This window comes from Clupea harengus, chromosome 4 (assembly GCF_900700415.2).
Source record: "Clupea harengus chromosome 4, Ch_v2.0.2, whole genome shotgun sequence".
Lineage (NCBI taxonomy): Eukaryota > Metazoa > Chordata > Actinopteri > Clupeiformes > Clupeidae > Clupea > Clupea harengus.
Genome location: NC_045155.1, coordinates 28,571,477 through 28,598,002, shown reverse-complemented (window position 1 = coordinate 28,598,002; position 26,526 = coordinate 28,571,477). Strand labels below are relative to the sequence as shown.

Below are 26,526 nucleotides of genomic sequence, written 5' to 3'. Positions count from 1 at the left end.
GCCCTCGGAGGGCGAGTGCAGCCCCCCCCTCACACTCACACTGGCTCTGGTGCTGGTTTGGTTCCTGGACCTGCCCGGCCCGCTTCAACTATAAATCTACTCTGTGTCACTTACTCTGGGTCAACACAACAGGGGAGCAACTAGCCATCCATCTCCACGCCTTCTATATGGATAGATACACACACACACACACACACACACACACACACACACACACACATACACACACACACACACACACACACACACAAACACACACACACCTGCTAGAACATGGATAGAGATATTTCCCATGCGAAAAGTGAGAAGAGCTTCATGAATAATTGAGTGTGTGTCTGAGTGGACTGCTGACAAACACACACACACACACACACACACACACACACACACACACACGCATACTTACACACTACACACATTAGAAATGTTGAGTGAGTCAGTGAAGCAGAATGTTTATATTGTGTGTGAATGAATGAGTGAAACTATGTGTGTGTGTATGTATGTGTGTGTGTGTGTGTGTGTGTGTGTGTGTGTGTGTGTGTGTGTGGCCACTCATGTGTACATCCATGTGTGTGTGGCTGTGTGTGTGGCACAGCTTAAACCTAAATCTGTCATTTATCATTTAAGAGATCAGACCAGACTGAGAATAAGCAGAATAATAGAGTCATTAGTGAGGTCTCAGTTAAGTCCACACACACACACACAGAGAGAGAGAGAGAGAGAGAGAGAGAGAGAGAGAGAGAGAGAGAGAGAGAGAGAGAGAGAGAGAGAGAGAGAGAGAGACAGAGAGACAGAGAGAGAGAGAGAGAGCATGACCTAAAGTGAATAACAGGCCTAATTTTGTAATTAAAAGATTGAGGTCTAAAGTTTGAGAACATTTCTGGCCTGATGAGGTAATGGCAAGAAACCGTTAGGACCAGCACACACAAACGAAGAAAGAAAGAAAGATGTTGGAAGCTGATATTCACAAAATGAGACAAACTAGATGTACTTAATCCCTGAAACATCAACAGTATGGGCAACCCCACACAAACTCACTTAGACATACTGTATACCCTATCAACAGGTGCTATAACACATATATACAGTACATCACAAACTCACTTAGACATACTGTATACCCTATCAACAGGTGCTATAACACACATATACAGTACATGTCTGGCTGCAGAGAGGGAGCTACATCAACAAGGGCGTCACTCATTACAAACATACAAACAAACAAACACACACACACACACTCACACACACACACACACAGACACACACACACACACACACACACACACACACACACACACACACTCAAACGCAGAGGCATGTAAACACTGATGTACTGTTTGGAGGACTGGCTTGAAAGAGAGAGAGAGAGAGAGAGAGAGCGAGAGAGAGAGAGAGAGAGAGAAGGAGTGCATAATGCTGGAGGAGCTTCAATGGGGGCCCTGGGGGGTATTTCAAGTATGTGGTTTAGTGATAAACTTGGGTAAGTTAGCTCAGAGTAAGTGGTAAACCCCCTAAGGAGGAATGCAGAATATGTTTAGTGTAGTTGACACTGAAATAGCGACTTATTAGAAAAAACTCGTCAAATGAAGGGGCAGGTGACACCCTCACTGAAAGACCCAGAGGAAACTGTTGCACCACAGTCTGTTCACAAGGTGTGTGTGTGTGTGAAAACAAGGGGTGAGGTGTGTGTGTGTGTCTGTGTGAGAATGTGTGTGTGTGTGTGGGGGGGATGAATGGAGTTTTGGTTGGAAACATTTTGGTCACCAGCCGCCACTGATAGACATATTAAATCAATGAAATAATAAAAACGTTGATATGATATAACTTTGACTTTGAATAGGTCTATCAGTGATTTCATCCGCCACAAAATAGTCTATCTTAAACTATGAACTGAATCAAGACAGCTGTGGTCTAGAAATAGCCTCCATCCGTGCACAAACACATTTTCCCTGGTAGCCTATAGTCAACAGAGTTGTGTGCGTAAGAAGAACACCCGCTGTTCCACGCATTCTTGTCATCGCACCCATCCACAGTAAAGACAAGCTCCACCCATGCATAACCATATTTATTCTGTTTCATTACAGTTCAAGGCTAACTGTGACGTAGCTGTGGTGTAAGTCTATATCGCTGCTATGACTACACTGAGACATAAATTGTCATTCTATCAGGTTAAATTGACCACACACCCACACACGCACACACACACACACACACACACACACACACACACACACACACACACACACCTATGTGTAACAGTGTGTTTTGACTGTCTGTAGTCTATTTTAGTACATAATCTTTACGAGAAGAACATGAAGTTCTACATTTTACATTTAAGACACATCTCAATAAATAAATCAGCACAAACGTGACAAAAGAAGGATGGGGAGAAAGAAGGAGAGATAGATAGACAGAGAGAGAGAGAGAGAGAAATAGAGAGAGAGAGAGAAAGGGAAAGAGAGATAGAGAGACAGAGAGAGTGTGAGAGAGAGAGGGGGGGGGCAATTTGAAAAGTGTGAACAGTATCACACAGGAACTGATAAACGAGTTAGTGGGTCAGTTGAACATCAGGCGTAAGGAGACAGGTTCACTCAGGTATTGACACCAGCATGAGGACAGAAAGTAGACCCGGGTCAAAGGAGGTGAGGAGAGGAGAAGGGAGGAGAACTCTCATTTACTCTCAATACTGCATTGCTCCTTTTGCAATCACATTTATAAGAGAGAGTGAGAGAAAGAAAGAGAGAAAGGGAGAGAGACAGAAAGAGTGATGACAGCTCATTTGAAAATGTGTGAAGAGTGAAAGTGAATAAATGAGCAGAACAGATCACATGAACATCAGGCGAAAGGAGATACAGCATCACAGCATCAGTGAGTGACACCCTTACGAGGAGAGGGAAGAGGAGAGGGGAGAGGAGAGGAGAGGGAGAGGAGAGGGAGAGGAGAGGGGAGAGGGAGAGGGGAGAGGAGAGGGGAGAGGGGAGAGGAGAGGGGAGAGGGGAGGGGAGAGGGGAGAGGGGGCACGAAAAAGAGTGGATTGTGAAATGGAGGAGAATTCTTATTTCAATACTGCATTGTTCTTTTATCAAGTAATCACATTTCTCTGAGAGAGAGAGAGAGAGAGAGGAACAGACAAGAAACAGAAAGAGAGAGAGAGAGAGAGAGAGAGAGAGAGAGAGAGAGAGGGAAAAGCAAAAGTGTGAAGAAAGAGAGAGAGAGAGGGAGTTAATCCACTGTTAATTGCTTAATATCTTTGGTGGCTGCTAATCGCCACTCATGCCGAGCATATTTGCATGGCAATAAAGTGACAGAATGGGGAGTGTGGGACTCAGACAATAGACAAGGCATAACTCGGTTGACGGGATAACTCTCCCAATCTGACCAGACTAGCCACAGCACACAATAAGCTTTTAACCCTGGAGGAACGAAGAGCAGAGACCAAGACTCGAGATCTCCCGAGCCGAGAACATTATCACCCGTTTTCACAAGTCTTACACACACGATCGGCATATACCCTCATATACCATGTGATTTCTATAGGTTTAGAGTGGGAGAGAGCATAGACTCTGAGGGGAAGGAGTTTGGCTCTTACCTGAGTGAGTGAACTGTAGCCGCGGCTGAGAGGGTCTCCAGGCTCGTGTCGCGGTTGACCCCAGCAGGGTCAGCGTGGTCAGGGCAAGCAGTCGCCACATGGTTGGCGTGGAGCTCAGTCCCACTCCGAGGGCGACGGATGGAAGTAAAACACACGCACAGAGACCCAGATGGAGAGAGGAACTCACACACACTCCAAGAAGGTGCTTGTTCAGGCAGCCAGGGGTGGCCACACACACACACACACACACACACAAACACACACACACACACGTGCGCACGCCCCCGTACACACTGGAGAAGTGAGGAAGGTAGTGGACACCCAAAACTCGGCGTGCGCGTGTGTGTGAGAGCGAGAGAGATTACACTCAGCTGCGGGTCACACAGGGATATTGAGTCCAATTCTGTTATCCCTCCTCTGCGTCAGCTCCAAGGCTCCAAGGCTTCCTCACTGCCTGCCTGTCCTCTTCTTTTCATCTGTCTCAAAGAAGCTGCAGTCCTTCTGCTTCACCATTCAACTCCTCACTTTTCATCCCGGTCCCGCTCTCTCTCTCTCTCTCTCTCTCTCTCTCTCTCTCTCTCTCTCTCTGTCTCTCTCTGTCTCTCTCCCTCTCTCTCTCTCTCTGTCTCTCTCTCTCTCTCTCTCGCTGTGTGGTTATGTCTTGATTCCTCCTCTGTCTTCACGTCTCACTGCTCCTTCTCTTTCTGTCCCATTATAGTCTTCTCTGATCTCTCTCTCTCTCTCTCTATTTCAGACACTCAACTGTGGAGGGAGGTTGAAATCCCAATTCACTGAGCCCGCCCTCTCTCGTACTGTGTGTGTGTGTGTGTGTGTGAGTGAGGGAGTGTGTGTTTTAAAAAGGAGAAGACAGCTGCTGTGTGGCTTTCATCTCTTTCTGCATCACTCTCTCTCTCCTCCCTCCCTTCCTCTTTTTTCTCTCTTTCTCTCACTCCCCTGATCTATACCCAAGTCTGTCCTTCAGTAATTATGCTCCTCATAAACCACCTCTCCAACCTAGACAGGCATGTATTCACTCACACAGCAACACAGTGACTCAGAGATCAACCCCGCACAAATGACTCTTTCTCTGTATGGAATTACAAATGAAATGGCTTCATTAAATTACAAATTGATGTGGAAAGCCCATGTGCAAACATGAATATAAATAGCGCCCAAACAACAAAAAAAAGGAAACACATAAAAGCTCAATCTCTCTCTCTCTGTCTGTCTCTCTGTCTCTCTCTCTCATCTCCTCAGGGACACACATTTTCTCTTGCTCACAAAATTGTCTCCAAATCCTCCCTCCCCCCTGGGCACACTATCTCTGCCTGTGTGGGACGATAGATAAGATCTAAAATATTAATCGCAGCCCAGAGGAGTTGGCAGAGGGCGAAAGAACAGGAGAGGGAGAGGATGCCTGTGTAGCATGACTGTGCCACATTTCCGAAACGGCGGTGAGGAATTGTAAGATGTAAACATTCTGCCCTCTAGTGGCCATAAAGGGAATTGACGGCTGTGTTGCTAGGGAACCCTAAAACATTTCCACTTCAAAGAGGGGGCTGGTTGCTTAAGTGGGACCTCCGGTCCAAGAACATTCTTGAGTTACCAGTTACGTGCACTGGGTCTTACTGAATGTGATCTAAGGTCTGTGGAGGGGTGAAGTAAGGTTAACCAAACCGGCCTGGTGTAAGCCATTCTTTGAGGACACAGCACATTGGTAATTGGATAACTCCCTTTCTGTGAAGGTCACTTCACAGGAGCCGTGGAGAGGAAAAAAAAAGCCCTGAGAATGTGTTGAAGTCACTGAGATGGGAATGAGAAACCCCATTCAGGCGTGTCACACCAGGACATCCTTCTCCGTCACCCCAGTAAAGGCCCTCAGAGACCTGGCAGGCAGCATGGAAGTGAGGCCTGACACTAGGCAGAGGTGGAGACAGGTAACGGTTCAACGACGGCCCAAGTGGAAACCATCTCCATGTGCCAGCCACACTACCCCAGACCTTCGAGCCTGCCAATGCAACCAGCTCATTTTCTTTCCAGTAGCCCTTCACCCAACCCACCAACCTGCCATCCTTCAAGCCCTCCGAAACAGAGGCTAAGAAACGGCCTCCTCTCTAAATGGCCGGGACTTTCCAGCTTGGACGTCGTCCTCCTCCTCCGCCTGAGAGGATCTCTATTCATCTGGCCGCCCCTGCCCTGCTTGTGGCCGCCTCACCCGGCTGTGGAAAACCACGACCACCCTCCATCACCCTGTCAGGAGACGAGCCCGGCCTGAAGGAGCGTCTATTCAGCCTGGCAGCCTGGCTGCATGGAAGGCTGGCGTCCGTGGCCAAGAGTGTCTGCCGGCTCCACACTGATCTAACACCACTGTTGGCAGCAGTCTCCTGCGAGTACAGTGAGCGTCTGTCCTTGGGTGGGAAGTTTTCAGGCACGGAGAGATCAAAAGCCCCCGCTTCTCAGACTTGATTACAATGCTAAGTGAATTGGCAAGGCTTTGCGGCAGCCATGATGGAGACACAGGGCAAAGTTTCCAGCCCTCCATCCAGAAGGAATAGACATCTACACTCTTAGGCCAGTACTTAGAGGAAAGCGTAGTCCTCAACTTGCTGTCACACATGAGGCAGTAACTTATACAGTACACGCACATTTCATTTACACACAGACTGCACCAGGTTCACAAGCTACCCACGACACTGGGATCTGGCCTGAGGCTGATCTGAACCAGCCGTTGCATCGGTGAAAAATTATGGCCGCATCCATTCTGCTGCTGTGCGAGACGCTTTGTAGTGCACTTTTTCACAGAGCTGCTCCATTTCCCTCAGCCAAGGGGATGAAGAGAGTTAGAATATAAAAGTGCATAAGGCTCTAATATATAAATGTATAAAAAGTCTTTGTTGGAAAAATGTCAAAATCTACCATCTACCATAAAGATGCTATACATGCTGGAAAACGTTACCGAAATCACTTCACAAGTTCTTTTGTGCACACTTGACAGCTTACTTTTTCAGACTCTGACAAAATGTAAACAAATGAATTAGACCAAAATGAACAACAAAGATGCCTAGCAATGTGGTGGGCCATTATGTTTGTATTGGTCTCAATGATTACATAATTGTCGTTGACTGTCAAAGGTACCTTTAAGTAGTTGATGTCTCAGTTGTCTATCAAGTACAACCGCAATCTTAGAAGTATTGTGATTGATGTTAGCAGACTTTGGCACGGCAGGCAAAGTCTTTTTGAAAGTGCCCTGATTTGCTAATACAGAACGGCCGAGTTGAATCCTGGGTCAGAGATTACAGCGCTCATGAGTCTCAGACATTCTTTTCTCTCAGATCTATATTCCAGATAGTCGACAGATCGTAAAGACAGTTTAGCCTAAGTATTCAGGGATAGGATCACTTCCTTCATTCAGTGTGTGAAACATGGCAGTGTACATGTGCCGTCTGGGCTGTCTGCTTGGCTAAATATGTTTCTCATACGAAAGCAGATGGTCAAGGACATAAAGAGGATCTCTAAAGAGGTGATCTGCACCACTGCAGGGCACGTGTTGCAGTAAACTGACCTCACAGATCAACGAGCCCGCCATCAGCTTTCCATCATTTATAGAAAGAGACATATGCAACTCACGGTCCAATACCACTGTAATGAAGGCTTTATGGAGTACATAGCAAAGGTGTAAAGGTAGACTACAGTGTTATTTCCTCTGGTGGAGGGCAAGTAGAGACAGGGTTATAGTTAATATACTATGGAGAGAGGTTGGTGGACAAGGTTTAGAGACAACTGTTATAAGGGTTATAGTTAATATACTATGGAGAGAGGCTGGTGGACAAGGTTTAGAGACAACTGTTATAAGGGTTATAGTTAATATAGTATGGAGAGAGGTTGGTGGACAAGGTTTAGAGACCACTGCATTCCACTAAACTGCAGTAGGTGTGTCTTCCAGGGGGGGGGATATATACAGCTCAACAGACCCTACTACAAACCATCAGGTGTGTCTTCTTGTCTATACAGTCCAATAGACCCTACTACAAACCATCAGGTGTGTTTTCTTGTCCATACAGTCCAATAGACCGTACTACAAACCATCAGGTGTGTCTTCTTGTCCATACAGTTCAATAGACCCTACAACAAACCATCAGTCCTTCATAACAGCCTCTATGTATTTGCTTCAAACAGTGGGCCTATTTGAGTGGCATGATACCTTTTTAGGGAAGGCCCCCTTGCTCCCAATGTTACCATGGCTTAGGTAAAAAAATCAAATATAGCTCACAAGGGAACTGCTTTTTAATCAGTAAAATATCAATGGAAATGAAACTTGGGCGGGTGTGGGGGGTCGGGGTGTGGTGGTAAATCACTTAATAGTCAGAATCACCTAGTCAGTGTGCAGCGTTCACTTTGGTTTTCGTGATGCAGAATTTATTTGATTAGACTACTTGGCTAAATTTGTCATGATTGTTCGTCATATTACTTCAATAGGTTTTAGTTGTGGCCGGTTTCAGTGACGCCGACACGAAGGCCCATTCGAAGGTTTCCAGTTCCACCGGCTAACGTACTTATTTTACCACTACAGGCTGCTGTCAAGTCCTCCTCACATTCCACCACAAGGCGTCGCTGGTGGATCAAATTATAAGTCTGCTGCTGTAGGCTGAAATGGTGGGGTTTTGCTGTCAACCTGCGACAGCACAATTCAGCACATCCTGTTCAACAAACGACAGCACATTACCGCGGAACAGAAAGAATTTAAGGAGGGTGACTTTTCATCAGATCCTTGCCTTTACCTCGAATCTTTTTAAAATCTGTTCATGACATTGGATCTTGGGTGTATTCAATGTCATAAATGATGGATATTTTGACCTGCAAGCTGTTCCATCATCTTTATAGATAGAAATGCTAGTCGATCTAGGCCTTGCCATCATCATTTAATCTCCTCAGTTTTTCCACTCCCTATGCATACTTTCCACTTGTTTTCTTTATTGTGCCCTGGTTTTGCAGTGGTTCAGAAAACCTGCAATGGTTTGTTTGAAAATTATCTGTAGCATTGGAGAGTTTATAGATAATAAGTCAAACGGTCCTCTTACGAGCTGAGCAAATAACAGATTTGTAGAAGGAGCGTTTCGAATACAGCAGGTGTTTTCTTGTCAAATTAAAACGATTATGTGTTTAAATGCAATAACTTGTGCAATGCGCTGCCGCGTTTATGTCAACTGCCTTCACAGAGGACCCACCCACCTTTGCTTGGGCTTCCCTCCCCTTTCTTTTCCACACGTGGCTCTTTCTTCTTTCTCATTGGGTGTAACGGAAAAAGATGAGCTCATATTGGTTAAAAATAGGTTGACTCGCCACGGCTAAAAATAGACCCGTATAAAAGCCGGCAGCTTCGCACAAGCGCTCTCCACTAGCGTCGCTTGAGCGGGAGAAGATTGAAACTCAGTGAAAGAGGGCGAGTGAGCAAAAGCGAACAGGGCGTCGACGCTTCCACTCACAAACCCCGCAGCAGCATCGCGCAGCGGACTTGCCCAAGACCAAAAGTATGCTAGGCTTTGAGCTTTTCAGGCCAGCCGTATTTGGGTGTAACCAGATGGGGGTGGAGGCTTGGTGACGAGTTCCTTCCTTTTCACCCAGGGCCATTTCTTCTGTACCCATGCAGACAAAACAAGTAGACTATTTATAGCCGTTTGGTACACTTATGAACAGCATTGTTTGCCAATTAATGTTACGGCATAAATATGAGATAGGCTATATTTTGTATGTACTAGGCTTTGTTTACAACATAAAGTCTTGGCAGATCTTTATACCTTCTGGCGTGTTTATATTGTACAGTGTCTGTTGTTTTTCTTACACCTTCCTGGGAAAATCGCCCTGTCCAACCCATTATTTGAATATAACGGTATTTATGGTGCGGTGTAGGCTGATGCAATACAACATCAACAGCGCCAGAAGTCTGCATGACAAAGTTTTGGGCCTGGCCTAAAATAGGATAATGGCTTAATGTCTTCCCCATTATCACCCTTATGAAACCCATATTTATGCAGAGTACAAACACCCTACATACAAAGATATGTAACTGATCTGTTAGCCTTATAGTAAAGGAAACATACATATTATTTTATTAATTCACTTAATTAAATTCAAAAGTGTTTATATTAATCTTGATTTTTCCTGAAATAATGTGACATGCTGTAATGTGTGTTCTGCGGTCTTAGATTCAGACCTGTTTCTTCTCAATCCGGTAGTATATGGTAGCTAGTTTCTTCTCAATCCGGTAGTATATGGTAGCTAATTTCTTCTCAGCCTGGTACTATATGGTAGCTCACCTGAATTCATACACAAATCCACTTAGCATTCCCTCTATGAATCCTAAAAAGCAAAGCTTCAGGTGTAGTGATGTGACTTCTGACAGTTTGATCTAGTTCACAACACTCACCATGTTCCTTGTAGAAAGTCATTTATTACACAAGAAAACCTAGTTTACAAATGCCGCTTCCAGTCATGTTGGCAATCACACGCGAGTATGTGCACATTTCTTATGTACAAACCTGTATACATGCCCCTTTGGAACATCATTTTCTTTGACCCATTTTCACCAGTACATTTATTGTCCTAAAAACCATTTTTAAAGTCTTAAAAATGATTTGTACATACAACAAACTTAAAAAAAAAAATCAGCCCTGTTGGTTATCAAAGACATACAAGGACTTGCAGGGCGGAGTACTTGATTGACAGCAGGTAGGCCCGGCCCACTCATAAGGTCACATAACAGTTTTTGGCAGGTGGGCGGGGCAATTGGTGTCCCAAAATCAGTTAAAGCGATAAAAACTGAAAAACAAAAAGGAATGTCCTAGTCCACCAGATACTTAAATACTGATGAAAGCTCCCACGTCGTCACAAATAAAAAGCACTTTTTTCATTAATAGGTTCTATATTCAGGGAGTTTGGCAGCTCCATGGGAGGTGTGTATGCATGTGTGTGTGTGTGTGTGTGTGTATAGTGAATGGTGGAAAGTGGAGGCACGAAGCATCATCTCCACACACTGTGTGCTCACACACCCAACCACCCCTCCCCCTCATTTTTGTCCCTATGTCAGAGAAGAGTCCAGTGGCCGTGGCTCACAGCAGAAGGCATTTGTTGCTCTTCTTGCCCCGGCGGGCTTGCAGCGCCGCCCTGGTGGCCATCTCGAACACCTCCCGCACGCTGTCCTTCGTCTTCGCCGAGCACTCCATGTAACCGAACGCGCTGATTTTATTGGCCATGTCTACCCCCTCCTCTGCCTTGACGGGCTCCTATTGGTGGAAAACAAAGAGACAAACAGAGTGGTGAGGTCATGTGTTACCACTCGAGCACAGCCAACAATAAGGCCACACACACACACGCAGACACACACACACACACACACACACACACACACACAAGAGGCTACACACCGGTAGTTTGTAATCCCAAAACACCATTTTGATCAGATGTGTGTGTGAAGGTGTGTACCTGCTTCATTTTGGCTAGCTCTCGGCGCGTGTGGTCGTCGTTGCGGAGGTCCTTCTTGTTGCCAACGAGGATGATGGGAACGTTGGGGCAGAAGTGCTTCACCTCAGGAGTCCACTTTTCTGGAATGTTCTCTGTGAAGGCCAAGAGTGAGAGATCGTCAGCTTTAGTGCTGTGTATATCCAGTGTTCCTGTTCCAGACTACGGCCTCTAAACCCGTGACCAAAACCAAGACCAAGGTTTTCAATAGTTCAGTGATGTGTACCTCGAGTGTAACTGCAAGATTATGAGTTTCTAAGCTGGAGAACGACATGCACGGCAGCAGATAGAAGTAAAAATCAGTTAGCATAGCACGGCGCGACTAAAAGTTAAGATTTTATGCCAAGAATATGATAACTGTGTAGCAACGCACTGCTAGAAGTTAAAAAGAGTGTGCAATGTGTGTCCATGTTAGAGGAGAGGGTATGTGGGAGCCTTTAGTCCAAGCATGAGTAACAGAACAAGAGAATAAGAGTTGTAGTGTGTGTGTGTGTGTGTGTGTGTGTGTGTGTGTGTGTGTCGTACCCAAGCTGTCTGGGCTGTCTATGGAAAAGCACATGAGGATGACGTCAGTGTCAGGATAGGACAGGGGGCGGAGCCTATCATAGTCTTCCTGTCCAGCTGTGTCCCACAAAGCCAGTTCCACCTTAAAGAAACACACACACACACACACACACACACACACACACACACACAGTTTAATATCATAAGAACATTTCATTTTTCTGTGTTCAGTTCAGTGTGCCCACATCACCACTATCCTGTACTGGTCACACCCATCACTAGCTCTGCTCCCACCACTCTCCCTCCAGGAGACTCAAGGCAGGTCTCATCCTTTCCTGTCCAGCCAAAGAACTGTGTTCTACAACTTTATCGCAAAATCTTCAAGTACCAAGAGACAGCCCATGTTGCCCAGTCTTTGCAGTCGTTAGGCAGCGCCACAACTCAGGGGAAGAGACTAAAAGAAGGGGGTTCGAAGCGCCAACCCTTCAGCTGGTACCCTTACAGCGTCGTGATTAGAATGTTGGAGGATGAACGTTCTAAAGAATAATGTGGAATTTTAGAATCTTGTTGATGATGAATCATTGTTGATGAACACATTCTGACATTAGAATGTTCCAGACTCAGAATGTTCCAGACCCTGCTGAAGGGTTAATGTTCAAAGCCAAAACATCCAGTCCACGACACGCCAGTGCTTGACAAAGCTTCACTTGGTTTCAAGTGTGCTATTTGAGACACACTCACGTGAATCCCCTAAGATGGACAGCCAGCAGAGACGCTGAGGTCCTGCTGAAATGGGGACAGGGAGCTAAATGAGGAGTCTAAATTGGGGCGGAAGTGTGAAAGGCAAGACTTAATTTAACTGATCGAGTGGAGAGACATGAGGGTATTCGAGGCTGTCTCACTCCCTAGCTTCAAGGTGTTTTTTTTTAGGTAGATTTCTAAGTTAGGAGGCCAAGATGGGGCCTGGTCTAAATGTGTCCTTATGTTCTCATTAAGCTTTGATTAAAGACTCAACATGTTTCAAATCAGTTCAGTCACTGGGGCTCTGGAAGGAGTGGGCAACATCAGAAACCATAGCTTTGCCTAGAGCAATAATCAACCCTTATCTGTACAACTGAACTCGAATTATAGAAAACAAACAAAGATTCCCATGGCATTTCATCTGGCTACCAACGTTACTGCAAACAGAAAACTGCAACCAGCACACACTGCACAACTACATTACAGAAAGCATGAGTCTCCCTCTTTATTTACAGCTGATTCACCCTCATCTTCTTTGGTGTTTTGTGTAGGTACAGATGTTTGGGGGGGGGGGGGGCCTTACCTGTTTGCTATCCACCTCAATGTCAGCTACATAGTTCTCAAAGACTGTAGGGACGTAGACCTCCGGGAACTGGTCTTTACTGAACACGATCAGCAGACAGGTCTTCCCACAGGCTCCGTCGCCCACTATGACCAGCTTCTTACGGATGGCTGCCATGCCTGCATGAAGACATATAGTCACTCAGATACACATGGCAGAAATAGGGCATCATAACAGATACTAGACGATGTAGATGTGTACTAATGTGTGTACTAACAAACGTGTAGATGTAGATTTAGAAATTAGAAAGACAGAAAAGGAAGACAGAAAGTAGTATGGAAATTGATTTCTTAAGTCTCTTACTGTTGGAAACATATTATTGAAACCCACTGAAAAGCAACTATAACATTTATGTATTTGCAATAGCTGATCTGCTGGATATTGGATAGCAATCGTCTTAGGGGTTTTAGACCTAAAATCTAACCCCACATCCCAGGCATGTATTATCATCATAGCCTATCCTCCCGTATAAGATGGCGTCATTGCAGCAACAGATGTCTTGTACACGGCGAGGGTTCAAGCTCGTCAAGCTATTAAACCTAACGCCAATTCTAGTCAATATCTATTTAAAACGGGTGAGGAGAGAAAATACTGACAGGATGCTCAGGGTGCTTCATCACGTTTAAGTTCATCATCAAGTAACGTTACTGATTCAACCTTTGGAAAAACTGACAGTCACATTCGCGTCAATGATGGCACTGATGTTGAGTATCTCAACGATTGATTTCATACCTCAACATCAACCTGATTCTGCGTTGAACAAAAGTAATGCTACAAAAGCTTCACATCAAAGTGTTTAACAATTACCCTCATCATGACGGCTGTATGACTATTGTCGTCTCAAAGCTCCCATTAAGAAATGTGTTTAAACACTGCCTAATGTTAGTTTGCCATCAAAGCTTAGCCATGCCCTGTCCAAAGCATGAAATTCAGTTCACAATGTATCGGTAACGTCGAGAAACATTTGTTCAGCTGTCTACCGTCTACGTTGGCAAATCTGTGCCATTTCCAACATTACTTACTGAATGGATTTCGTGCTGACCATTTAACTAGCTTTCTAACTTAATAAAAGTTCACTTGTTGTCTAGTATTCGCTGTCTGAGCTCTTCAGCTTATGGTCGGAGACATAAGGTAAAAGTTGACAGCACTGTACTCCTATTGTCTTCGATCGTTACACAAAACTGTCATATAACTGCTAATGATAGGTAGGTTGAAGAAATTTGGAACTCAATTGTTAAGATGGCAAGTAAGCTGTCTGGCCGTCGAGATGTCCAAGAGAAAACAATGAATCGGTTTTCCAACGCCTTGTTGGTTGGCGAAGTGCGGAAGCAGTAGATATCGATTTGAGACTCGCTGGAGGAAAGTAGCTAATGCTAGCTTGCTAGCTATAGCGCTGGAAATGCTGTAACCCAATGACTAACCCAAGATTAACTTTTGTATTCCACAATTAAGTACCTAGCCCACACAGTTTTAAGTACTTCGAAAACATTACAACTTGTTGAAAGAGCATTTTGCCAGTTATCAGGATCCTACCTGTAATTTAGGTGGCTGGAAATTGTTTTCCAGTAGTCGTTCTGTGCCGACTCCCGTCTCTTTCTCAATCCGATACAATGAATTGCCGAGGGCGCGCAAGGGGCGGGCACAGTCAGACGGTAGGGGGGGAAGGGATGGCGGGGACGAGTTTCAGCCACGCCTGTGCGGGCACGTTATGAAGAGCTTCTGAGCGATAACTCCAATAGCTGAATATGTGAGTTTATGGGTCATTCACAAATCACTTTGATGAACAAATCAACTAATTCATCTAAGTTCTCTAAGTCATGATCGGACCCCTAGCCAACAGGAAATAATTAATTTGAATAAACTGTGTAACATGTATAAGCGCAGGTACATGTGTGGATTCTAGAAGAAGCATAAGAGAAATAACCAATGTTATGACTAGCCTCCATGCTTACAAACACGGTACGGCAAGCTTTGAGAGGAAATGTATTAGAAGCATTTATGTATCTATGGTTCCATCTAGCGGTAGAGAATGCATATCACATATTAAACAGCAACTTCAACCTTGCAAAAATGTCGTTAATGCTTAAACTGTCTTCATTTTTTTTTTTTACATATTCTCAGGCAGAATAAAGATTTAAATTTGAACAATTTTCACATAATGCTTAAGTTCTGGTGGCAAATGTCTGTATGGAAACTTTACAGTCATTGCATTTAAGACTTTGAAATGATTTAACGGCTCAACCGTGCCACTTAGTGGGAGATTAAGATGTTACAATGATATCTAACAAAGACAACCGCATCAATGTTTACGGACAACCTTCTCCTCCAGTCCTCTGATTCTCCCCTATCTTGCCCAGAAGATCTTTTCTTGGTGCCATACTGTGATATCTGTACAGTAACTTAATTTATTCACAAATCAGAAATAGATGATAATTAAGGCACCACTTTTGCCCCCAGAAAATGCACTATGTAACATTTTACTTAATGTAAAGGTATAACAGCTTAATTGATGCAAAATTATTTGTCCTTAATATGAAAGCTAATATAAAACTTGATTAAATGATGGCAGTTCAGGAAAGCCATAAATAAATAAATAAATACATAAATAAATAAAGATATTGCATGTATGGCCACCTCTTATTGACCAAGATAGAAGTTTAGAAGTAAACATAGTGAAATTACACTGAACATATTCTAAGCCTGTAGGAGTTGTTCAAATGAAAAAGTTGACTGTATATGAAATATATTGTAATATTGAACCACAATATTCTAGTCACTTTACACCCCTAGAGCATGCAGCTCAAGAAACTTTAGGAAGCACAGGCTCATCATTCAGGATTTATTATTTTGTTTTGTACAGAGCAACAAAGAGACTGAGGTGCTGACCAGGAGAGAGTTCCCCACCCAAAACCTCTACTGGGAGCAGGGACACAATAGAGGCTGCTTCTCAAATAGCTCACCCTTTCGCTATATAGTCAAACGCCCCGCAGACTGCAGCTTTCTGCACAAATCACAATAAAAATAAAAATACTATATAGGGAACAGAGAGACATTTGAGAGGTGGTGAAAGACTGTAAGATCTAGAGATAGTCATTGACGGCCCAGGAATAGAAAAAAACCACGACGGGGATTCCAGCTCGGAGAGCAATTTACCTTAGCCAGCACACAAACACCCTCTATCTACATTCCTGCCCACGCTGATGCCTCATCAAAATTAGTTCTCGTTGCGTAAAACACACAAACCCTCGCCCACATTCAAACAAAGTCGCACCAAAAATATAATATCATGTAAGCTCATGGTCTAGAGCTGTTTTCTGTATAACTAGCTCATTCTCAGAAGGACAAGACAAATGAAAAGAAATAATAAACAAAACAAACAAAAAAAACGATCGATCAAGATAATTAATTACTGTATTGCTGTCAAATGCCAACAACCCCTTCTCAAGCCAAGCTTTCTTTTAGTGTGCATAAAAAATTTGATCCGTAAACACCTGTTACCCTCGTCTGTCAGTCTCTCACAATTATAAAACACACACACAAACACACACACATTCAAAAGAGATGACAGCTGATCAATAACTGCATACAAGAAGGGGGAGAGGGATTCTCCACGACTACCACACTCCATCCGTGCGATGCAAATCTCCATGACGTCTTCATACCCAATCCCATGTTGTGGAAAAGTCTGCTGGACAACACCTACTTTTTTTTGTCTTTAAAATACAAAAAGCATAAGTAGTACGAACGGACCTCTCAAAATGTGAACACAGTTTCACGTCCAGCCTTGAAAGGATTTTGGGGTGGGAGGTCTGGGAATCACCTACCGTCCCCCTTAGTCAAGAGGACTCAGTCGAGAAAAAGAAGTCCAATCAACCCTTTCCTCTTTTCTTCAGAAGAAAATGGCTCTGGTAGAACACACAGCCAGGAGAAGACTTTCTTCTGTACAATAACTCTGGGATCATCTTTAGTGCAACAGAAGCAAGGTATTGAGTGGAGCCACGGGACTTCTGTGCAACGTCGAAGCTGAGAAGCGTCCATTTGTGAATGTACTTTGTGTATCTGCGTGTATGGGGGGGCAGGGGTGTGTGTGTTAGTAAGTCGTAGGGCTAATTACTGTACATTTCAAATATCCAGGTCCTGGTTGGTTTATGTTTGGTGTGTGCGTGTTGGCATGTGTGAGATCCATTAAACTACTGTGAGAATGTATGTGTATGTGGCTTGCCTCGAGCTATGTCTGTCTGTCTGTCTGTGTGTCTGACTGTCTGTGTGTCTGACTGTCTGTGTGACCGTCTGTCTGACGGTCTGTCTGTGTGTATGTGTGTTTGTGTTAGGAGTGGGAGGGGGCGTCCTCAAAGCTTATGATGCTGGACTCCTGCCCCGTGGGGCTCTGGTTGGAGCTGGAGCTGGAGGCAGAGGCAGAGGCATCGCGGGCGGCAAGCAGCGGGGTGTCCGTGCGCACCTCATCCTCGTCCTGGTCCTCCTCGTCCTCCATGCTGGGCCAGGCGGACTGGTCCTCCACACGCTTCAGTCGCTCGTTTAGGGCCTTCAGCGCCAGTTGTCTGTGGACCAATGAAACGCAAGCATCACTTCCCTTGATTATACAAATGATTACCACCTATAAAGGATCAAGCACCCAATTTTCTGCATACGAAACATTCATTTTATGAAAAGGCAGCTTGCATCCCAGTGTCATCTTCACTAGCTGAGCCAGAAGTAATGATATATGTGATATATACAGCCTCTAAAATGCTATAAATAGCCGCCAATGTCCACTCTAATGAAAAATCATTGGTGGCTGACCAGGACGGAAGCCTTCCTCTTACCTTCTCCTCTCGGCGTCCTGTGGGTCGGTGCCTGGCAGGCTGATGGTGATGGAGGATGGCGCCCCCACGTCATACCTCTTCACCATCTTCCTACACACCTTCATCTTGACGAGGGCAGCGTGGACCAGAGCGGCCAGCAGCCCCACGGCTGGCTGGAGAGCCTCGGGGAAGAAGGAGGCGAAGGCAAAGTGGTCAGACATGTCGCCCCGGCCCCGGCTGTGCCGCTGATAGAAGCGCAGGTACACCCAGCCCACCAGTGTGCCGTAGCAGCAGGCGGCCAGTGGCGCTGCCGTCTCCAGTAGCCCGGCCAGCCGCAACACGGCCAGGCCCAGGAGAGTCAGCGCCGGGGCCGCTTTCAGCCGGAGCTGTGGCACGCGCAGCACCGTGGTGTCGCCGGCCGTCTGTTTCAAGGCCACCAGCACCCCACCGAGGAACCCGGGTGCTCCATAGATCCGCACCGCAAACAGGTAGTCCAGGTCAAAGGTGGCGGCGTAGGTGAAGAGGTAAGAGAGGCCGGCAAGGAGGCCCGCGGAGATGTTGACCACGGCAAAGAAGATGAGCAACTCCAAGGCGCCCCACAGCGGCTCCAGCAGCCGACCTGACACCATCACCGTGGCAATGTTAACCACCACTCCCCATATGTGCTGCTCAACCACGGCATGGGTCGCCAGTGTCCAGACCCAGAAGTTTGGAGGAAAAAGGTAACCCGGCGTCACACCGAGAGCATAGGGAGTGTCCACTGCCCAGGATACAAGGTAAAGCACTAGCACTGTTGCGCTGATGGACTTGACTACGACACTGGTGTTGGCAAGTGCGCTCAGAAAGTGCTGACGGGCCACAGGTAGGTAGCGGTTCATTATGCCGTGTTGTCTTCTCGTTTGTCAAGTTCGTGCACTGGCTGTCTAGCTGATGTCAACAGCCCCAAAGGCAACGGACGTCGACTGCAGATCTTGACATCCAAGGGGAAGAGTGGGGCTTCATTCGCAAGAGAAAATAAATTCGTTCTGTAACGCTACATGGAAATTATTCCAAGTATTTTCTTTTCAACAAGAAATGCAAAATTGGGATTTGACGTCACTGCACTGGAAGCTTAGCCTACACGGCAACAATACATTAATTTGACAACTTTGCTAGCTGTCTTGTAAAAAGCTTTAAATGATGTTAGGAAACGAGGCTGGACAAATGTAGCCTTTTAAGAGACCTCTACAACTCTAGGGATCACGGTTTTCTCCGTGGCCTGGTATTTGGTTCGAGACGGTTACTCTTACAGATAACAAGATGACTTGTTCAAGTGGAAATTTCGCAACTGAATAGTTTGTTACGCACCTACTACCAACAGAGTCATGGCCACTTTAAGAATAGTGTCAATATTTGAAACTATTTACAGTTAAGTGACGACTATTTCAGGCCAACAATCTACGTTAGTTTCGTCTTTTAGCTGATAAGAGCACCAACCAGGCAGGTTTGAAAAGATTGCTTGCTAGGTTAGGTTAACCTAGCTATTCTGGCTATCTTAACATGCTCGGGCTAACTGTCAACTTAATCGTAGCAAGCAGTCACAAAATGTCTGAGGTGTTGGGTGCTAGCAGGTAAATTTATGAAATGTGTGCTGACAGTTAACAGCAGACTATATTTGCTGACTAGCTAGTCATCATGACAGTCACCGACATCGAAAACAAAACTTTTGTCAACGTAGCTAGACAGCTAACATTAGCTATGCTAGCTAACGTTAAGTGTCCAGCATCTGATTTTAGCTAGACTGGCAGCTAACAAACAAGTCTGACACCTTGGTCGATTGTAAGTCTCAGTGTACGAGTATTTAGAAAATACTTGGTTTCTTATATTTGTCAATGGACTATCAACTCCTTCGCAATTGAAAAATAGATTGGCTAACCAGAGTTGGCTTGATATATTTCCCAATGATGCTCTTCCCCTCTCGGTTTTGAGTCCACAGGTTAGCCCAAGGATTTCCAGTAGTAATAGGCCGTCAAAGCAGTAGTAAGAAACAGGATTAACTTCTGTATCAGACAGCTCTCTTGCACCAGTGGTTTTCGGTCTGCCTGTTGATACTCAAAGCGGACTTATACGTGTATCATCTTTACCTTCATGATGTAATGTTTGTTCGTTTAACTCCCAGGCACTCCCCTTAGGTATATTCTGCAATGCAAGAGCAGAGTACATACGCGAGATTTGCCTACGTCATCGCATACCCAAAGGACGTCAGTTTACGGTAGTGGAACAGCACAGGCAGACGGGAAATTGAGTGTTTGGGGATCACAGTAGCTCAACGGCCGCCTCTGCTTCTGCCCACATGGATGCTTGGTGTTAGGGGTTGTCAAACTTTTGCAAGCTGGGCGACCCAAAACTGTTCTACACACACACACACACACACACACAGAGATAGATAGATATTTGTATATTGGTATTTTATTTTTGATATATTGTCAATGTTTGATACGTTAATGCCTTTTTTACCTGTGTTTGCTTTCGTAGATTTTATGTTTTCGATTCATTTTACAATGAACTTTATAACATATTATTGTTTCTATTTTGTTATGAAAAAAAACAGCGAGAGAACACCCTGATGTCTCTGATACTATCAGTGTGTCTTTGCTGGGCCATTCAGATTCCCTTAACCTTGATTTCTTCCCAACAACATACAGTGTGTGTAAAAGCACTTCATTTCAAAAGCGAGTGGTAGCCAATGCTTCCCAAATTGAAGGTGATTTTGGTTGATCTGTTATGAGTGTATGTGTCGCTATGTTTTGGAACACTAATCTCCAGCACAGAACAGTGTGGGGTTGTTTACTTTCTGGCTCTCTCTCCTTCTGAGAACCATATGGTTATTTTGGCGCCACCTGGGGGAAAGGCCTGGGGGACTGAGCAGACAGCTGATTTGAACAGGAGTGGCATCAGACCCATCAATGGAGCATGTGATTGGCTGGTATTTGCCTACAATGAATACGGTTGTATGCCCACCTTCAGGCATTGGTGAGCGTTTTGAAACAACTCGTTTGGGGCATAAACTGAAGTGGAGTGCATGAATGCTGCATTGATGATGAACAACAATAGTTACTTGTAAGACAAACAGCTGATTTAGGGTGCTTAAAACCTTTTTTCCCAACGTTGGTAGATTTGTAGCTGTAAATGATGTGCATGTTTGCTATGAGTAAGTGCAAATTGATCCATGCCAGGATAAAATAATAGTCTAAACTAGAAAATGCATTTCCTGAAGGAAATACCAGTGCATGAAATGCAAAAGTTAAGAAAGGAAGAAGAAAAGAAAGAAGAGTGAAAGAAGGAAAGAAGAAAGGAAAGAAGAGTAAATCAAGGAAAGAAGAGTGTAAGAAGGAAAGAAGAAAGGAAAGAATAGTGTAAGAAGGAAAGATGAAGAGAAAGAAGAGTGTAAGAAGGAAAGAAGCAAGGAAAGAAGAGTGGAAGAAGGAAAGAAGAAAATAAAGAAGAGTGAAGAAAGGAAAAAAGAGAGGAAGAAGGAAAGTAGAAAAGAAAGAAGAGTGAAAGAAGGAAAGAAGAGTGGAAGAAGGAAAGAAGAAAGGAAAAAAGAGTGGAAGAAGGAAAGAAGAAAGGAAAGAAGAGTGAACAAGAGTGGCTATGGATAAAGAGATATATAGTGAAGAGGGAAAATATTGAAAGAAGGAGAGAAAATGGAGTGAAGCAGAGAGATGGAGTGTGAGAGAAAGTTGACTGAGAGAGATAAAGAGAAAGATGGAGAGATGGAGAGAAAAAGAAGTAGAGAATGGAAGGTGTCTCTTAATATTCCTAGTTATACAGTTGAATGGAGAGGGACAGAGAGAAGAGGAGCCTTGGAACCTTGGCGCAGGTGTCAGTGAAGCACAGGTGCAAGCCAGTTTAATGACCCTATTATGATGTCATAATGGCCCAATGTAAGTCAATGGGAAATTTGTATTAGTTTTTCTTTAATATCTTAAAAAGTATAAAGTTTAGAAATGTGAAAAATACATAGCATAAGTGTCCTTTATAAGACCTAAGCGCCAAAGTTTGAACGAAGTTTCTAAGTTAAGCGGTTCGAGCTGAATTAAGCGCAGAAGTCGGTAAAAAGAATAACTAGAAAATGCATTTCCTGAAGGAAATACCAGTGCATGAAATGCAAAAGTTAAGAAAGGAAGAAGAAAAGGAAGAAGAAAAGAAAGAAGAGTGAAAGAAGGAAAGAAGAGTGGAAGAAGGAAAGAAAGAAGAGTGAAGCTAGGAAAGAAGAGTGGAAGAAGGAAAGAAGAAAAGAAAGAAGGGAAAGAAGAGTGGAAGAAGGAAAGAAAAAAGAAAGAAGAGTGAAAGAAGGAAAGAAGAGTGGAAGAAGGAAAGAAGAAAAGAAAGAAGAGTGGAAGAAGGAAAGAAGAGTGAAGAAAGGAAATAAGAGTGGAAGAAGGGAAGAAGAGTGGAAGAAGGAAAGAAGAGAGAGTGAAGAGGGAAAATATTGAAAGAAGGCGAGAAAATGGAGTGAAGCAGAGAGATGGAGTGTGAGAGAAAGCAGAGTGAGAGGGATAGAGAGAAACAAAAGTAGAGTATGGAAGGTGTCTCTTAATATTCCTAGTTATACAGTTGAATGGAGAGGGACAGAGAGAAGAGGAGCCTTGGAACCTTGGCGCAGGTGTCAGTGAAGCACATGTGCAAGCCAGTTTAATGATGTCATAATGGCCCAATGTAAGTCAATGGGAGAAATTGTATTAGTTTTTCTTTAATATTTTAAAAGTATAAAGTTTAGAAAAATGAAAAATACAAAGCATACGTGTGGGTGAGGGTTAGTAGATGGGTAGAACTGTATAGGTAGGGTAGGACTGTATAGGGGCTGTTCTTATTCTATCATCACACACAATCCTGAGTGTCGGCCAGAACACCACTTCAAGGCCAGGATGTTCAGAGCAGGAGAGGTGCACGCTGAGATCAGAATCAGAATCAGAATCAGAATTCTTTTAATGGCCAAGTATATTTACATATACAGGAAATTATCTTGGTGGTTGGTGCATAGGACATAAAACACATAACATAACAACAAAATAGCAAAAACAAGAATAAAAGACAAATACAGAATATTAGATAATAATAAATAATTGTGAATTGGAATTGGCAAACCCAGAGTCAGTGTGATGCAGGGGGCTTGTTTGTGAGCACCACTGCCGTGGGGAAAAAACTGTTCAGGTGGCGCGAGGTTTTGGTCTTTATAGCCCGGAACCTTCTGCCAGATGGGAGTCTTTGGAATAGGTGGTGACCGGGATGGGAAGGATCAGCGATGATCTTGCATGCTCTCTTGCTGGTCCTGGAGTGGAACAGGTCTAGGAGAGACGGCAGGTCGCAGCCGATGACCTTCTCGGCTGACCGAATGATCCGCTGCAGTCTGCCTTTGTCCTTTGCAGTAGAGGCAGCGAACCAGATGGTAATAGATGAGGTGAGGATTGACTCAATGATGGCTGTGTAGAACTCGACCATCACTTTCTGCGGCATGTTGAATTTTTTTAGCTGCCGAAGGAAGAACATCCTTTGCTGGGCCTTCTTGATTGTGGAGGTGATGTTCTCCGCCCACCTTAGGTCCTGTGCCATAATTGTTCCCAGGAATCTGAAAGACTCCACAGTGTTAACTGGGGAGTCACACATGATGAGGGGGATGGTTGCGGCTGGGCTCCTCCTGAAGTCTGCTACCATCTCTACTGTTTTACAGGCGTTCAGCTCCAGGTGATTCTGGCTGCACCAGAAAGCCAGACTGTCAACTTCTTTTCTGTAGGCTGCCTCGTCGCCATTGGAGATTAGTCCAATGAGGGTTGTGTCATCCGCAAATTTAAGGAGTTTGACAGAGGGGTGGCTGGAGGTGCAGTTGTTGGTGTAGAGGGAGAAGAGTAGAGGATGGATGAGGCAAGGATGAAGCGAGATTTGATGTAACCACTTTGTATTGGAAACGAACCAGGAATATAGGAATTCTCTAACAGAGATATTCAGTATGTTGCAAGCAACCAGTGTGTTATTACAGTGTGTGGTTAAGGTGTGTGTGGAGTATGTGTGGTTATCTTTCATAGACGCACACGTCGAACTAAAGGGGTTTCTTGGTCTCAACACATGAAAGGTATGGAATTGCTGCTTCAATAGCGCGACACAGTAAAGTATAACAATGTGCGTTCTCTCTCAGGCATGACGTTGGTGCTGCTAATAACAAATCAAGAGTCCTTCAGCATGAAAAGGAAAAATATCATATTAAATGGTAAATAAGTCCAGAGCCTTTTTTACAATACGTGTCCTTTACAAGACCTACGCGACAAAGTTTGAACAAAGTTTCTACGTTAAGTGGTTCGAGCTGAATTAAGCGCAGAAGTCGGTACAAAGAATAATAAGAAGTATAAGAAACGAAGGAATAACAATACAGGGCATTTCATGCACTGTAATAAGAAGTATAAGAAGCCTAGGAATAACAATACAGGGCATTTCATGCACTGTAATAAGAAGCCTAGGAATAACAATACAGGGCATTTCATGCACTGTAATAAATAAAAATAATTCTCTGTAATCATGGCCTTACTGACTCTGTTTCGTCTGTGTAGCCTAAAGAGTAAAGTTTGCCAAATTTAAACATGGACGAGTCTTCTTCAACAACAATGATTTGCTTAAAAAAAAAACTAAAAAAAAACACTGTAAGGATGGAATTTCCACTGAATTTAACTGCATGTTCTCAGTGACTGTTAAGTCCTTTTTACACTCATTGGTGATTATATACTAACTTGGGTAGATTATATGTTGCATTGCTGTGTTTACCAACCATACATATGGACAGATGAAATGAAGGGCCGCTGGCAGGGGCGGCCCTAGCACATTTGGCGCTCTAGGCGAGCTTCACTCCTTTTCCCCCCACGAAAACGGAATTGCAACTTTCAAACGCTATTTTGCCCTGTAAGACTGCATTTCTTTCACATAAACACAACAACGATCGCGACGATTGAACAAACATTAATTCAAGAACAAATCACTGAGAAAATGTCAGCCTGTGCTGGACTACGCTCCAGCCACGCCCCCTGTTCAACTGTTTATGGACACACACTCCACGTCATCTTCCCAATCGCCTGCAAATAATGTTTTCTTAGTCTTCTAAAAGTGAATCTAAAATGATATAACAAAAGTATGTATTATCATCATTTGTTAAATGTAGCTATTTTGTAGGCTAGTTATTAAGCATTTTGGTGTATTTGGACAGCCTGACATTTTTTTATTCCAAGATGCATAGCTCTTGATTAGTTTAATCATGTCTAATTAAACTGGCCAGCTCGCTCCACCAAAACTAAAGCTGTCCAAATGAAAATTACCGGTACTCAAATTTGTATGACGCAAAATGTCCAAATTGCGGTACAGCTGAACTTGTGGAACAGATACTTAAAATTACACCTTATTTTAATTTAACTGATGTTTCGACTGAATGGCAATAACAAGGAACGTCACAAGTACCACAAGTCACTGGTTAGCTAGCGTTAGCTAACTAGCAAGATTACATACAATCCATTCCCTAAAGTTGACAATACAACCCTTTGATTTTTACTAGTATTCCTCACTTGTTGACAAGTTGCCTTGTTTGGCTTCCTTAATGGGTGTGCTATGCAACGAGTAAGATATGTGTAGTGTTGTTGCACTGGCTATTGGCTTTATATGTGCGCCCCTATTTTAATCATGTCTTTTTTTGTATAATGTAGCTAGAATAAATGGACATATAATTTTTTATATACCCGCCTCTGTAAAATCCTTAAAAAATGCAGGACTGTGTTAAATCGTATGTTAAAATGTTAAAAAAGTTTTCTATTATGCTTATGTTAATTCATTTTTATTTTATTGTATTATTATAGTTAGTTTTTAATATGTTGGCACTCTGAGATTCTTTTGAATGAAGAGTGCATTACAAATGAAATAAATTATTATTATTATTATTAGGACTGGAGATTGCTGGCTGTCCAAGTTCCACAGTGTTTACTTTACTGAGTTAACAATGCCCTTTGAAGATGCAATTCAGGAAAAATTTGAAAGGAAGAAACTAAAGTATGCGGAACTGGTAGCGGAAGCGAGGCAACGATGTTGGCAGCACACACAAGGGCAGATAGGTGTTAAAGGCTTTGTAGCTAAATCAACCCTTCAGTTGGATTTTGGTATACGAGGACGGTCACTCAAAGGAGTTTCAAAGAAGTTGTCTGAGGCTGCTGAAAAAGTGAGCCAGCGGTTGTGGCTGAGACATTCGCAGTTGTGAACCAACCAGAACTAAATCTGAGACGTGAAATCTTGTCAAGATGCATCTTGAGTATATCTGTTGTCTCTGGTAGTGGCATGTGTTCTAACCCATCATGAGTATGGAGGGGGCTGGGTCTGGGTCGCCCGACACCACTGTTGAACCTTCTGGAGGTGTTGTGGGCCTAATTCAACGAAACACTGATGAAGGAAAGTGCCTGCTTGAAAACCCCAGTGAAATGCTAACGAAAGCTGCTTTATTGATGTTGTTTCCTGCTGCTCACTAACTTGACTTGATAGGTCGGAGTTTATGTTCATTAGTTGGAGTTATGTTCACTCGTTTTCAGTTTCAAGTTTTTGCACAGTGGTGGCTAGTCATGTGCAAAACTCTGCAGGTTCAACAGGATATTACAATACATGGTTTTTATTTGTTATCTAATCTTTATTATGCCAGTTTACATTTATTAGAATATTAAACAAAACCTTTGTTTAAAATGTAGACCACA

At 43.8% G+C, this 26,526-nt stretch overlaps 3 protein-coding genes across 6 annotated transcripts in view; all 3 read right to left on the bottom strand.

The window, feature by feature from the left end:
• The window catches only part of sema3h (sema domain, immunoglobulin domain (Ig), short basic domain, secreted, (semaphorin) 3H), a 32,622-nt gene extending 28,417 nt beyond the window's left edge, over nt 1-4,205 (bottom strand). For all 4 annotated transcript variants that reach the window (XM_031566964.1, XM_031566965.1, XM_031566966.1 and 1 more), the window contains exon 1: nt 3,593-4,205. In XM_031566964.1, coding sequence (XP_031422824.1) covers nt 3,593-3,692 — 100 coding nt within the window. In that variant the 5' untranslated portion in view covers nt 3,693-4,205. The remainder of the gene's footprint in view (nt 1-3,592) is intronic.
• A 5,815-nt stretch (nt 4,206-10,020) lies between these two features.
• On the bottom strand, nt 10,021-14,642 carry rhoab (ras homolog gene family, member Ab). The gene is made up of 5 exons (XM_012827419.3): nt 14,508-14,642; nt 12,936-13,093; nt 11,633-11,753; nt 11,072-11,202; nt 10,021-10,872 (listed from the first exon to the last, which is right to left on the bottom strand). Exons 2-5 carry the CDS (start codon nt 13,089-13,091, stop codon nt 10,699-10,701), a joined length of 582 nt encoding a protein of 193 aa, XP_012682873.1. The 5' UTR covers nt 13,092-13,093; nt 14,508-14,642; the 3' UTR covers nt 10,021-10,698.
• A 1,157-nt stretch (nt 14,643-15,799) lies between these two features.
• On the bottom strand, nt 15,800-20,020 carry tmem115 (transmembrane protein 115). The gene is made up of 2 exons (XM_012827418.3): nt 17,798-20,020; nt 15,800-17,533 (listed from the first exon to the last, which is right to left on the bottom strand). The coding sequence occupies exons 1-2, from the start codon at nt 18,652-18,654 to the stop codon at nt 17,302-17,304; spliced, it is 1,089 nt and encodes a 362-aa protein (XP_012682872.1). The 5' UTR covers nt 18,655-20,020; the 3' UTR covers nt 15,800-17,301.
• Between the last annotated feature and the right edge of the window lie 6,506 nt (nt 20,021-26,526).

What these genes read in the sequence shown, in the direction of transcription:
- rhoab (XM_012827419.3), bottom strand. Translation starts at nt 13,091, where the DNA reads ATGGCAGCCATCCGTAAGAAGCTGGTCATAGTGGGCGACGGAGCCTGT. An exon ending in TTGAGGTGGATAGCAAACAG is followed by an intron (nt 11,754 to 12,935) that starts GTAAGGCCCCCC and finishes TGTTTCTTTAAG; the next exon opens with GTGGAACTGGCTTTGTGGGA. An exon ending in AGACAGCCCAGACAGCTTGG is followed by an intron (nt 11,203 to 11,632) that starts GTACGACACACA and finishes TGGCCTTCACAG; the next exon opens with AGAACATTCCAGAAAAGTGG.
- tmem115 (XM_012827418.3), bottom strand. Translation starts at nt 18,654, where the DNA reads ATGAACCGCTACCTACCTGTGGCCCGTCAGCACTTTCTGAGCGCACTT. An exon ending in CAGGACGCCGAGAGGAGAAG is followed by an intron (nt 17,534 to 17,797) that starts GTAAGAGGAAGG and finishes ATTGGTCCACAG; the next exon opens with ACAACTGGCGCTGAAGGCCC.